The sequence below is a fragment of the Crotalus tigris genome, unplaced genomic scaffold (genome assembly GCF_016545835.1).
Source record: "Crotalus tigris isolate CLP2741 ecotype Arizona unplaced genomic scaffold, ASM1654583v1 scf7180000017861.769447, whole genome shotgun sequence".
NCBI classification, from domain to species: Eukaryota; Metazoa; Chordata; class Lepidosauria; order Squamata; family Viperidae; genus Crotalus; species Crotalus tigris.
Window position 1 is genome coordinate 562,653 of NW_024096682.1, and position 14,325 is coordinate 576,977.

Here is a 14,325-nt window from a genome sequence, read left to right on the forward strand (position 1 = left end):
TACCATAGTATTGGAAAATAATTTCAGCAAAATGGTCTGTAAAGCCAAAAATTGGTGCCTGTGTACAGTATTCATCTGAAATGTTTTTGCAATTCTCAAGGAGAAACCTAGGCATGGTCTCTTGCTCTGTAAACAGGAGTGGCAGAAGGAACACTGAGGACACAAATGAATGGCAGAAAGTTCTGAATGACTAGAATTGTGAGAACCCATGGCCCTTCAAGAGCCATTGGTTCCTTACCTGTAGTTAGTTTTGTACTTTCATGTTGTGCCAAGTCATAATAAAAGAATTTAGTAACTAGCAGTGAGTGGAAACTTATCAGAGGGACATCCAATCTAGAAATGAGTTGGAATTTCCTGACACTGAAAACTGTGAAGCAATTGAACAAGTTGCCTCCCAGAGTTGTGGGTGCTTCATCACAGATGGTTTTCAAAAGATTGGACAACTATTTGTCAGAGGTGGTATGAGGGGTGCACTATAGAAGACCTTCCAAGGGTCCTTCCAATCCTATGATTCAGTGGGTTCATTTTGCATTCCAAAAGCTAATTGATTTTCATTTTTTTCCCCAAGATTGTGCCACTTCATTTACATAAGATACCTGTGACTTTATAAACTTGAATGATATGCAATTCTCCTCCAAACTTGAGAATTTGTCAGTGTTGTATCACAGCCAACGATGTTACTATAGTGTGAAGATGTGATCACATCACATCTGTAGCTGAGACTTCCATGTGAGTGCATAGAGGAAATTTTAGACATAGAGCTGTTGGGTTGTACAAACTTTAAAGCTAAGCCTTCTGTGATTCAAGATGCAATCCAAAGGATTGCAGAAAGTTTTACCATAATCACCTGAAAGATGGAAAACAGAACACTTTAACTTGTGCATTTAGAGATGTTTTAATCGTCATGTTTCCCATATAGATAGCAAAGATGTGAAATGAAAATAACATGGAAATGTTCAAGGAATATTTAGTTATCTACTGTAATTTCCCAGTATATGGAAAGGCAAGCAGTCCTCTAAGGTTATAAGGTTTACATGCAAGGAAATTCCATTTCAGTATTTAGCGTTCAGAGTTTACCCACAGATACCGTTTATTATATAAGCTAACATTTAAACAGATTCTCACCTATGACATTAAGGTAGTGGTGGGGGGAGACTGCAATCATAACACAAATTGATCAGGGTTGTGCAAAGCAAGATGTAAGTCTGGAATGTTTTGAGATGATGATAAATCTGAGCATAACCACCTGTCAAAAATATCTGCCAGTCATAGCAATACTGATTGGCAGATGCCTCCCCACTTGCTGGTGACTTCTGATGTAAAGTTTACTAGTTCATCTGTAGTTTTGAATTGTTTGTAGATGTGCAAATATTACTGAGCTTCAATGTTTTTATCTGTTATTTTTACATTCCAGCCTTTTCATTTTGAATTGTAAGTTATATGAAGCACCCTGTTTTTAATTTCAAGTGTAAATGACATAATTTTTAAGGTGTTATCAGAGAGCTTAATTAAAGATGAAAACAGGTGGTCTAAGAGCTGGATAGGTATTCCATTCCCTCACACATACCCCAATTGCTTGTTTCCTTTTTTCCACAAATTTTGAAAAAAATAATTTGATGTCATAAAGCTACACAACTTTACATAACCAGAACCAGTTTCACCATGTTCAGCTTATCTCACATGGTACATGATTTTTAATGATCCTACTTAATGAGCGGCTATGTGTGTATTTTCAAATAAGTAATGTGTGAGTTGGCCTAACAATGAATAAATTGGTTCATATGGATTGTCATTTTTAAGTGCCATTTAGAGCATTTAAATGGACCAAGCTGCCCACTTAATACCAAGCTGCCAAGCTGGACCAAGCTGCCCACTTAATACCAAGTTAAACCAAACCAACACACAGAATGACTATTGACAAACCAGTTTATACTAAATTAAACTTTATTGACTAAGGTTTGTTCTCCAGACAGTGTGATTTGATGAACTATGGAAGTATGCATGCAATCAATGAGCATGACAATAGTTTTAAAAGTGAATGTCAAACAACTTAGTAAAACATATTAAACATTTAAATCTGTGTTGCTGCAAAATGAAACCGAAGCTGCATGAACTGCGTTGAACTAAAAAGGCACTGTGGTTGAAAATGGAAAATAAACACTGGTATATTTCCTTAATATATATTTCAAATAAATTAGAATTGTACTCTTTCAGCCTCACTTACACCCCGACAAAAATGTGTGCAAATATTAAAACTGTCATTAAGAAAAATGGACTATCAAAAGTGAATTGAATCATGTTATTATTGAGCTAACTTATAAGTGACCAGCAAGTGTAACATTCTTGATATCTTAAAATCATCATAGGGATTATTAGTACAGCTCAAAACAGTTTATGTAAGGATCTATTTACACCATCCAATGAGGTTGCAGTACAGTTAATTAATTTCTCTACCTCTCAAGCTATCACATAATAACTGCAATTACTGCACAATATGGATGTGTAATTTATCCTCAAGTCTCTCACATTATTGGCAGGCTAACAATCTTCCCTTCTCCCAGTACTACCATATTTGTTATTCAAGCATAAATTATAAAAAGATGGAGAAACAAGCAGAATTCTTCCTTAATTTTAAGGAAAGATAATTGATTGTAGAAATATGCAACTTTGGATGTTTTACTCACAAGTTTTATTGTGGCAAAATGTCTAGCTGGAATGCAAATGGAAGTTTTTCAAAAGCCACCGGAACTTGATTCTTGAAATATCCTTAATTCGTGAAATACACTTGCTATATGGAAATATTGAAATTCTTTAAAAGAATACCTGATTTGTTTGCACTGCTGGAATCTTTTAATGTAAACACGATAGTGACCCATAATAACCCATAATAGTTAACCATTTTATGGGTGTATCAGTGCGATTGTATAGCAACCACAAATAACTCTAGTTATAGTGGCTGTGATTCCAACCACACAATTGCCCAACTCCCTGCTTCTGATGGAACTTAAACTGTGAAAAGATTTGTACATAGTAGATGACTGCATCAGACAAAAATGATTTCATTTGTCCAGCGTCACATTTTATAGCTAGTAATTAGTGAAGGCTCTGGCAGGGTCCACACGTAACACTGAGCCATTTTGTATGTGGTAGGATAAGATATGATCTTTGAAGGCAATAAAATAGTTGGAAATCATAGTTTGTTGGTTTGCTAATTACAATCACAGCTTCAAATAATTATGCATGTGATTGCATTGTCTATTTGTGTTTTCTAGATGATTCCCAATTTGGCTTCATATCCCTCTCCTAAGCATTCACAGAGAGACATGGCAAAACCAAGTTTTAAAAAGCAGTGGAACCAGCAAGAATAACAAACAACCCATGATTTTTCTGATCATCTCCAAAACGGCTTGTTTCAGGATGGCCACCCAACCATAGCTAAAATAATGAGAGTTTGAGGAGCATCCTATATCCAAGTTGGTAGAATCTTGCAGTAGCGGTACAATGAAATTTAATAAAATTGAAAAATCCTTGAACTGGTTCCTTAACTTAGGTTGGAAGATCTGAAGCAGGAAGAAAATGGTCAAAGCATATTGGGTGGGCCTTGTCTGAAATGTAATTGATTGATTCCAGGGAAACAGATGATAACTGCATGACAAGTTCATCCCAGGAAATTGTCCCAAAGTGCACATTTTAGCAAAGGAATGTTCTTAATAGAAAAATGATCAATATCTGACTTAAGGCTGCCAGTTGTTCAGTAAAGGAACGATATCTGCATTTCATCCTAAACCACCCCCCCCAATTTATTTCAGTGTAACTTTTTAGTATAACAAAAACGAAACTTTAGAAAAATCGACATATTATAGACATACATTTCCTGACATATAATATTTCTAAAACAAAACAAAAACCAACTCCCCCTACTGTTGTGTTGACTAAGATTTTCTTTTAAACCAGCTACTTTAAATACCAGTATGTGCTGTTCTCCCTCACATCACCCCACTTCCCAGTTACCAGAAAAAAAAAAGAAAATCAACATTTTTTAATATATATATAATTATATATTGCTTATTAAAATCTCCTGGCTGAGACTGTTAAAGTACCACACCTCCGTGGGAACCACGTGAACACCACGTGCTAATGCAATTCGTATTTCATAGTCGCACTGACTACGGCAACTCCAAAGGGCTAGATCTCCAGGTCATCGGGTCGTGGTCTGCTGCTGGCTCGACTGCTGGCACGACTTGGTGGCCGCTGGTCTACCGCTGTGAGAGGCTGGAGCTCGTGGCCAGAGCCCACTTTCTTGGTGCTCTCCGGCTCATCATTAAATTCAAAGTTCTGGGCGTGTGAGTTGGAAATGGTGCTCCCAGCCTGTCCAATCCTGTTCTGTTCAGCACTGTAGTTTGCCCAGTTTTGTTCACTGGCTTGTTTATTGTAGTTGCGACAGGATGATGTATTGTTCCTATCTCCCGTTACAAGCTTGTATCCTGGTGGAGACATGGGCGACAAGGGGGCAGTCGGAGAGGAGCATCCATTGAAGTAGGCGTATTTTGGAGATCCGCAGTCCTTGGAGGGACTTAAGCCGCTGCTGGGAGAGAAAGTATTGCTCTTGATCTTCATGCGATCTTTAATGCTCTTGAGGGTGACATAAAAGATCTCAATGATGTTGAGAGTCAGAGATATTATGGATACTACCAGCATGAAGATAATAAAGATGGTTTTCTCTGTAGGACGAGAGAGGAAGCAATCCACTTTGTGTGGACATGGCACCCGTTCGCAAGTGTAGATGGCTTGCAGAGTGAATCCATAGATGTACCACTGTATCATTACAAAGGCCACTTCGAAGATAGATTTGAAAATGATGCTGATGATGTAAGTACGAAGCAGCCCACCGCGCATTTTGACCTTGCCATGTTCTTCAATCCCATACTTGAACTTCTTGATTTCTATCTGCTTTAGAGGCAGGTCTACATTGACTCCCTCGCTTTGGACCACCTTGAGCTCCTCCTCTTTCCTGTTTAGTTTCTCTTCTTTTCGCATCACATAGAAGACATGTGCTAAATACAAAAGGGTTGGCACCGAAACAAAAATGAACTGCAGCACCCAGAAACGCACATGAGATATCGGAAACGATTTGTCATAGCAGACATTTTCACAACCTGGTTGTTGAGTGTTGCATCGGAAAGCTGACTGCTCATCTCCCCAGGCAGATTCCACTGCTGTCCCCAGAAGCAAGATTCGGAAAATGAAAAGGACAGAGAGCCACACCTTTCCTCCAGCAGTAGAATAGGCTTGGACTTTGTCCAGGAGCCTACCAAGGGCACTCCAGTCGCCCATCTTCTCTACCTGCTTCCTGAAAGAGAACAAAGGAAAAGAGCTGAAGCATGGCCTGCATAATTCATTCATGACCTACAGCGCATGCATGAGGATGGGATGACGAAACACCTGTATGTGAAATTAAGATAACTGGGTTATGATCGCAGGACTATTGTCTATGTGATGAATGAAACAAGGTTAACAATCTGGAAATTTTATTGTGCAAGCCTGTGTTCTTTAGAGTGTTTGTGAGTACACCTATGCCATTATCAATTCCATTCTAGAGTTTCTTTCTAATACAAAGCTATTTTAGACTGAAATTGCAATTGAAAACAAAAATATTATTGTAGACATATGTTAATTTTTCCAATCGACGAGTTGTCTGGAGTTTACTATGCTAATACATGTTCAATTCCTAATCCTTCATTCTTTCCTCTAGCCAACAATAATGTTTATGAAAAAAAAACCAATAAAATCTTTATTAAAAAAATATTATTGTAGAAAAGTTTAAAAATAGTAAAATATATCAATCAATCAATCAATCAATCAGTCAGTCAGTCAGTCCTGCTTTGGCCCACTACTATGGAAAGAGATAGTATACATCTTTTCTATTTAATTAAAAGACAGCAGTATCTCTTTTCAATTTAACATAGATTTTTAAATTTGTTCTAACAGGCAAAATTAACTTCATTGGTTCCCTAGGTTGCCCAGGAGGAGGGGGGGAAGCCTAAATTACTCAAACAATTCGAAGAAACTGATGTTTCTTAACAGTAATTCATTTTAAAGATTCTTACAGCTCTGTCAATGCCTATGCAAAAAAGTCTCAGGGAGATACATCTTTAATGAGAACAGGGATTCTATTTTTGTCTTTTGACAATCTGTGTGGTTCCTTAAATGAAAATATTTGGGTTAATAGATTTGATTCATATCCCACCTTTTTGTTTATATAATTCTCACATATACTTAATGATCACATTGAGATGTCGATCCTAAACATAGTTATTTACTACTCTGCTCCATTGATTGAACATAATAGGCTTCTCTAATTAAATATATATACAAATGTGCTGTATATAGGTTGTTGGTGTGTCCTAGTCTATAGAAGCCTATGTTTTTTTTTTTATTTTATGTAACTTGGTATACTGCCAACTGCTAGTATCTCTTTTCAATCCTTTGAAGGATAGGCTAAGGACAGTTCTCTGCTCAACAAGCATTCTTTCTTTGAACAGCTCCCTAGTTTCAAGGATGCTATAAGAGAATCACCAAGAGCCTTGAAAGTGCCCATCTGGAGTTAGCATCTGGTTAGGAGGCTGAACATTTCATTGGCATCTATATATGCATTAATATAGAACTCTTATGTATATATACACTTCTGAAAGATATTATCTATTCCATTAGGTGTTTGGTTAAGTATTTCTTCTTCTTCAACATAAGCTGCTTCTAAATTAACCTGCCCAGGTTGAAGATACAGTTTATCTTTCTTGAATTAATTATGAAACCATGTGTCCCAATAATTAGCATTTTTTAAAAAAAGGTATTTGAACGTCCAAACGTTTCAATGGAGACCAGGCAATGGCATTCTTTCTTGCTGCTTTGAATGGAGCAAAAGAAAAACAGGAGAATAAGTGGATAGAATAAAATTAAAAAGAACACACTACATTAGATTCAGTGTAATGGAAGGGCTTTTCAAGTAATTTACAAATTCAATCACAATATCTTATGTATATTGTACCAGAGATCCAATGGATTTTTTTAAGATACTGTCCTCATTATAAACTGCATATAATTATAAATTAAACTGTATCCCATCTTAATTGGCCATTTCAGTTTTAATACTGATCTGAAAGCTAGTCTCCAGAATCTTCCAAGAAGTATTTTTCAATTGTTCAGCAAAATGGTGATTCTAAGTGCATGTATTTGAACACACATGCTAGGAAAGTCAACATGAGTTAGAATTAACAAATATACTTCATTTGCTGCCCAAGCCTCCAGTTGCAAATGTAAAATATCTCCATTAAGAAATGCTATGTTTTGAGATACTCTTGAGCAGTGTTTTGTAAAAAAAAAAAAAAAAAAAAAAAAGGTGCCAGAACGCTCATACAACCCACCTTGCCTACCCTACAAGGTTCCATCCAAAAAAGGTGCCAGAACTCGTTCTGGGCGTTCTATGACAAAAAAAGCCCTGCTCTTGAGTGAAAATGATGGCCTTTTCAGCCTGTAAATGCTATTTTACACATGCAAGTTACCTTCTGATATCAAAAGAAAACATGAATTCCTAGCAGTGTCCTGTAAATATTTTGCTTCTCTGGCAGTTATATTTTGCATAATCAAAGAAGTCTGAATAATGATCAGGTGGGAATTACTGCATGATTCACTTACTAGAAGACACGGACCATAGACTTCTATCAACCATAGTCCTGCAATAGGTTTATAAGTACTGCAAATTCTGAGAACTGTTAATCTTTCTCACTATCAAAAAAGTTAATTCTTATGCTATCAGCTTATTTTTAAAGAGATGTACATTTCTACTATACCTTTTAAGATGACAAGCCTTGAAATATGATAGTTGGGACAATCTTTGAAATCAGATGGTATGGGTTCATGATTTCAGTATCCATTCAGGACTGAATGTGAATAAATATCAAAACCCTGATCTTACACATGTATCTTCTTTCTGATATTATCTTGGCAATTAGCATATTATTGCTGACATAAACTGTTTGCAACTCTTTACTGATTGGCATCTAGCTCAGCCTACACCTGTGCTGTCACAGCAAGTCTTCAACTAGCTGAGTCATTAAAAAGCACCTTTTTTTTCTGTGATACTTGTGCCATGAAACAGGGCTCATCATAGAAGAAGAAAATACAAGAGAAATGAAGACCTAATCAATAAAAAGTCAAATCTGTACCCTACTTGTGGAAAATTAAAAGAGTGCAGGCATAATTTTGCAAAGAAAGAAAGATTACTCTCATTTATAATTCAATATTCAGTCCTAAACCAGCAACTATTTGAGCTACTTTTCTAGAAAAAAAAATGACATCCTGATTTTAACTTCCCTTTCTGCCTATGGCAAATTGTAACCTTACACACAACAGTGAGTGAAAGGGTTCACGTGGATTGCTCCCCCATTCTGCTTCTTTACACAGAAGCTTGCCATGTGGGTTGGCTGGGCGCTTTGGTTCACAGCCAAGCATGTGGGAAGCATCTGTGGAAAATGTAATGTTCCTTTCCCTCTGTGGCAATCAAGCTTTCATTTTTGCCAAGCCAGATGTGAGTATAGTACAGCCAACTGTATTGACGCTGCTTGTCAGACTTAAAAGACAGTCAGGGGCCAGCCAAAGGCAGTACTGCATGTCATGATCCCAAGAACTAGCTTAACATGTAGTTATTGCTGAACCTGGCTCGTAGAGCGTGTCACATCCGTTGGGCAACTTTTGAAGGGCAGGAAAGTTGAAATCACAGCTCTCTACAGAGCGTCCTCTCTCTGCCTATAAGTCCTTGATTTATGACCTTTCAGTTTAGTGACTGTCAAAGTTACAACCTGCCACTGGAAAAAAAAAAAATGACGCGGCCATTTTTCTCACTTATGTCCATGGCCAAGTGATCAGAATTTGGGTGCTTGGCAACTGGCACATATTTATGACAGTTACATTATCCTGGGGTCATGTGGTCATTATTTGTAACCTTTTCCCTGTCAGCTTCCACAAACAAAGTCAATGGGAGAAACCAGACTGCAATGACTCATTTAACAACTGTGGCAGAAAGGTTGCAAAATGAGGCACAACTCACTTGATAACTGCCTTGTTTAGCTTTCAACAGAAACATTAAGTCGAGAATTCCCTGTACTTCAATAGTTAAGACAGGGATTTTTATTTTTATTTTATTTTTATATATTTATTTTATTTTTAGCAGGATAAATGGGAAAGCATTCATTGTGTCATTCATTGTGTTTCTTTTAAAAGGAAAAAAAGCAAGTAGAAAAATGAAGGACATTGGTCTATGAATCATATTATATGGTTCATAGATTAAATGAAGCTCAAGTACCTATGTGGATAACTGAATGGAGTCTCAGGAGGCACCCAGAATTCCAAGTCATAGCGGTGTGGTGCCAGTTCTGTGTGTGAGAGCTGTTGTAACTCAACGCCTAGCTCTTGGATAGAAAAGGCCAAGAATGTTCCAAGGACTGGAATGTGGATACTAGTTTACTTGACAAAAATACAATAATCAGATCACCCTTCTTAATGTAGTACTCTCCAAATGTGCTGGATTATTACATATTGTGAGAGAAGAGGCTGCTTAGTGAAATTGCAAGCACCTGTGCTGCCTTCTTTCCCTCCCATTTGAGCCTTTCCCCCAGCATCTACACAACTGCAGGCAAACCTTGACACAGGTGTGGGAGGAGAGTGGCAGAGATGCAGAGTTTGCAGCTTTTCAATCACCAGCAAACTGTATAGCAGCCAAATGAAAGGTGTTTTTCTTTCAGGAGTAGATGGTCTAAATGAGAGGAAAAATATAAGAGCCCAGGAAAATAAAGCACAACATAAAAAATGTGCAAGGGCTCTACATGGTAGTCGTTAACTGAAGAAGAAAGGACTTTTTTTGCATTGCCGCAGAAGTTTCACACCCTGGTATAGAGCATAGTACATAGCTAATTGTAACAGAGAAATAGGTAATAGTATAAACATTGTCATAGAAGTAATTGAAAAACAATAGTATATTGTAATAGTTATCAACTGGTAATAAACGGTAATAGTATAAAGATAGCAACAAAATAAAGAAAACAGTTGGAAGAGGCCTTCATCCTGTAGTACAGACATGTCAAACACAAGGCCCGCGGGCCATGCCCGCGAAGCCATCCTGGAAACAGTGAGGAAACGGCCCCCGCTGCCTTGGCCCTGACCCAGGGCAGTCAAGAGCCAATGTACAATTTTGTGGTGGCCATCTATGCTGAAACATATTTCAGTCTTAGCTCAGTCTTAGCTCCACAAGGCCCTAGAAATGGTGCGGATGCTTGAGGGCCAGGCTGGGCATTTGATCTCTGCTGCCCAGGGCTCCAGGCAGCCCATGCCACCATCAAGGCCCCCCCCCCAGCATGGCCTGAGAGGAACAGTGAGGCTTCTCCAGTGGACCATGCCTTGGCATTTGCCCTGGTCCCATCCCCTTCTGCCAGAGACCCTCAGATCTGTCCCACTCCTGCCCAGGCCCCCATGACACGAATGATGTAGAGCTGGCCACACCCACCCAGTAGGCCACACCCACTCCATCCATGCCCACCCAGTAGCCACACTCACCCTGGCCACGCCCCCCAGGGCACAATGGCTAAAATGATGATGATGTATCTATACATTTACGGAATATACATATATATACATGGTTTAGAAAAAGAAACTGTGGCACACATAATCCTCCACAGGCATCATAAATTGCTCAAATAATAGCAAAACTGGACCTGTAATTAACTAATAGGGAAAAGTTGAATACAAATACAGATGTCTTGAATACTGATTAATAGTAGGGAACTTAATACTGGAAGATGCCTTAGCTGATAGTTACTTAGTTTCCTTTTAAAAATCCAAACAGCCAAGAAATCCTTCTAAAAGCCTCTGTAATAAGAATACAAATCCGATTACAGCAGAGACCTGAAAAGACCCTAATGTATGGGATTATTGCTAAGCTAGTCTGTTATGGTTAGAGAAGTGGATTTGGCTCAGGGAGACCCAAGTTCAGATTCCTACTCACACACAAGCTCATTGTACTATCTGAAGCCAGTCACCATTCTCAGCCTAATCTGCACTAACATAGTTTTGGGGCTGGGGGTGAGATGGGATTGGGAGGATGATTTTTAAATACTACCCGAAGGATCTTGGAGAAGAAGGTTATAAATGTAAAAAAAAAAAAAAAGTACAGAAACTATTTAACAAAACTTCCATAATATTAAGAGATTATTGCTGCCATCTGGTGGTTATATGGAGTTTTACAGCCAGAGCTGGTAGCCGTAATAATTCTAATAATTCTAATTCTGTAATAATTCTAATAATTTATATCAGAGCGCTAATAATATTGCATATAAATCCTATCCTGTAGCTAAAACTACACACATTTGCTGAAGATTAATGTCTACTATGACCTGTGCAACATTTTGAAAAACACACTGGGCGGCATGAACAATTTATTATTCTTTACAGCTATGTAATTTTCTGTAACAATGTTCTTCGGAAAAAAATATATAGTTGAATCAATTGGGTAGGCACATACACATTTTGTATATGTTTGTGTGATATGTCTAACATCTGGTTGACAGGCAGCTTAACCTACACATGTAAGGTTAAATCATAACATTCAAAGAGACTTATTCATAGTAAATCTGCATTATATTTGCAGTGCTATGTAAAAACTCCAAGCTCATTTACTGCAAAATTAAATCTCACTGGATGCAATAAAAATTACTTAGGAGTTACAAATCTGAATTCCTCTGCTATGGAAGTTAAAGCTGCACTTTTTAAAGTTATACCAAGGGGTAAGCTTCGCTGAATACCATCTTAATCACTAAGTTCCGCTCCAAATTCTTGGTTATTTATTCTTGTGAGTCTCATTTACCTATCTATAAAATGGGAACAATGACTCACTTTAGAAGGGTTGTGGGGTTTTTTTTTTTTGCAAAATTCTTTTACCCATTGAAAGCACTATAAGTTTTATTCCCATTCTATCTCTTTTTTTTCCTTCCAAACTTAAAGGCAGTTTTATCTCATCACTACAACCTCAAAATTACTCTTTTTTGCCTGGATTTGCATTTCCCCACATCCAGATCAATCTCTGTTTAGCACTTCTTGCTAAACACAAACTTTATCCTTGTGACTTAAAAGTGTATTTCTGTTAAGAAACAGGGCATCTAATTTCTTTTCCTTGTGGAATTCCACAAGTGCATCTCTCATTTATTAAATGTATCACAGTTTAGCACGAGCAATTCCCCAGAGCTGTTATAAAGTGTTTTTTCAAACTTTGGAGGCTCCAGATGGGCAACATGGCTGAAGGAATGTCCCTTCCTCTCTCTACCTCCTCTCCCCACTCCCCCCAAAGACACAAGGAGTTTTCTGAAACAGAGAGACTTCATTCTTCCATTAGTTGACCTCGCTGGCTGTAACAAAACAAATCTCTCCTAAAATTCTTCTGTTTTTAAAATTGTGCGCACAGCAGATTGACCAATCTGCTAGGGCAGAAGTAAAGTAAAGCCGAGGCTGGCATAAGAGAGGAGCAGAGGAGTTCACCAAACACGAGATTGGCTGTTTTGGTTTTCAGCCTTCCTTAGCGACCAAAAACTTTTTCCCATTGCTAACTAGAAAGAATAAAATGATTGCCTTCAGGGAAAAAAAAAAAGGAAAAAAAAAAAAAAGCAAACGTAGACACTGACTCTTCCTTCCAGTGCTGAGCGACGATTATAATCGGATTTTAGGAACCAGTTTGCCACAGTCAGATTACTATTCGCTGAACGCCTGTCTTGCACAATTTCAGGTTACAACAACAAAAAAGTTTGGTTGAAATTGCCAGCGGAGTAAGGCAGAAGAGATCCAGCCCGCCCGGCGCCTCTGGGCTCCTAGGATTCAAGTAACCCAGTTACACGCAACCTCGCTTCTAGCCCTTCTCCAACCTTCGCGTCTATGAACTAGAAGGGAGGTGGAGGTGAGGGAGACCACGTGGAAAGTCATCCGATTAGCAGTTAACAGCAGAAGCAGCAGCAGCAGAACAAAGCCCCAATTAAGGACCATGCTTGGTATGAACCCGAAAGCCCGAACCACAATTTCCCTATGAAAACAATATGTGTATACGTGTGCATCTTTATGGCGGGGGGATGGGAGGGAGAATTAAAGAAGTTATGGTCATTTCAGATTTCTAGAGCAGCTTTAAAAGTAATTGAGAAACTTCAGCAGATTGCTGCCGCCTGCGTTGGGTACCTTGCTGTAAAGAAAGGGATTTTTGTTACGCAGACAAAAAACATTCTCCTTCAGTAAATAAGGTGAAAATTAAAACAAAATTATACTGGGTGAGAAAGCTTAAGCTCGACCTAAACTATTAAACAAATGGCTCCTCCCGGGTTGGTTAATCTGGTAAAGGTCTAGTCACATTAAAAATATTCTGGAAAGAAGCAAGAAACCCATTAATATCAAAGGAAATTATAATTGTTACTGGCAACATTAAAAAATCATATCAAAACGTTTCATATTATGTACATATTTAAACGTATATAGTTATATATATAATTTATATAAACACACACATATAACTACATATATAGTTTTCAAATCACAGGTAACCTTAGTCTTTAAGAAAGTTTGTTGGAAGGAACTCCAAATGAAACTTTTTTCCCCTGACCTCCATCCTTACCTTCCCGGGCAGCAGAGAAGAGCTTCAGCTTTTCAGTTCTTCAGAGGTTAAAACTCAAGTGCCTCTTCCAGGCACTCAGACCTGCCTATTTAAACTTTAAAGTCTCCTGTCTCTTGGTGATGGCTGGTGTCCTTCCTTCCCCTTTTTGCCTGGAAGAAAACTGCTGACGGGTCTTCAGAGGGGAAGAAAAGAGCACATCCTCCCTCCCATCTCAAACACCCCCTTTTTTTCACCCTTAACTTGAAGAACTGAGAGAGCTTTTTAAAAGTTTTCCAGCCACTAGCTGTGAGGGAGGAGCTGAAGAGGAGGGGTGAGAGCATTAGAGGTGGGACTGCCAAGGGAGGGGAGGAGGAAGCCCAGAGAAGACACAGAAGCAGGAGACGGCTTGAAAAAAAAATGGGGGGGGAGGGGGACAGACAGACAGAGAGACTGAAGTGGCTGAGTAAGCACATAGTTTTAAAGAATGGGGATACATGAAAGAGACCAAACTGGGATGGTATCCAGAACTTGCTCTTGCTGGAGGGAAGTGACACTGACTTAATTTAGTGCATGAAACACAGAGGTGTGAACTACCTCCGTGCTGGGTTTGCCATGGGCCAGTGGTGAGTTCAACCGGATTTCATCAGCAGCTG

At 38.5% G+C, this 14,325-nt stretch overlaps 1 protein-coding gene across 1 annotated transcript; it reads right to left on the reverse strand.

The window, feature by feature from the left end:
- Positions 1-1,926: 1,926 nt before the first annotated feature.
- Positions 1,927-13,966, reverse strand: GJA1 (gap junction protein alpha 1). The gene is made up of 2 exons (XM_039343545.1): positions 13,694-13,966; positions 1,927-5,350 (listed from the first exon to the last, which is right to left on the reverse strand). Exon 2 carries the CDS (start codon positions 5,332-5,334, stop codon positions 4,186-4,188), a length of 1,149 nt encoding a protein of 382 aa, XP_039199479.1. The 5' UTR covers positions 5,335-5,350; positions 13,694-13,966; the 3' UTR covers positions 1,927-4,185.
- Positions 13,967-14,325: the final 359 nt, after the last annotated feature.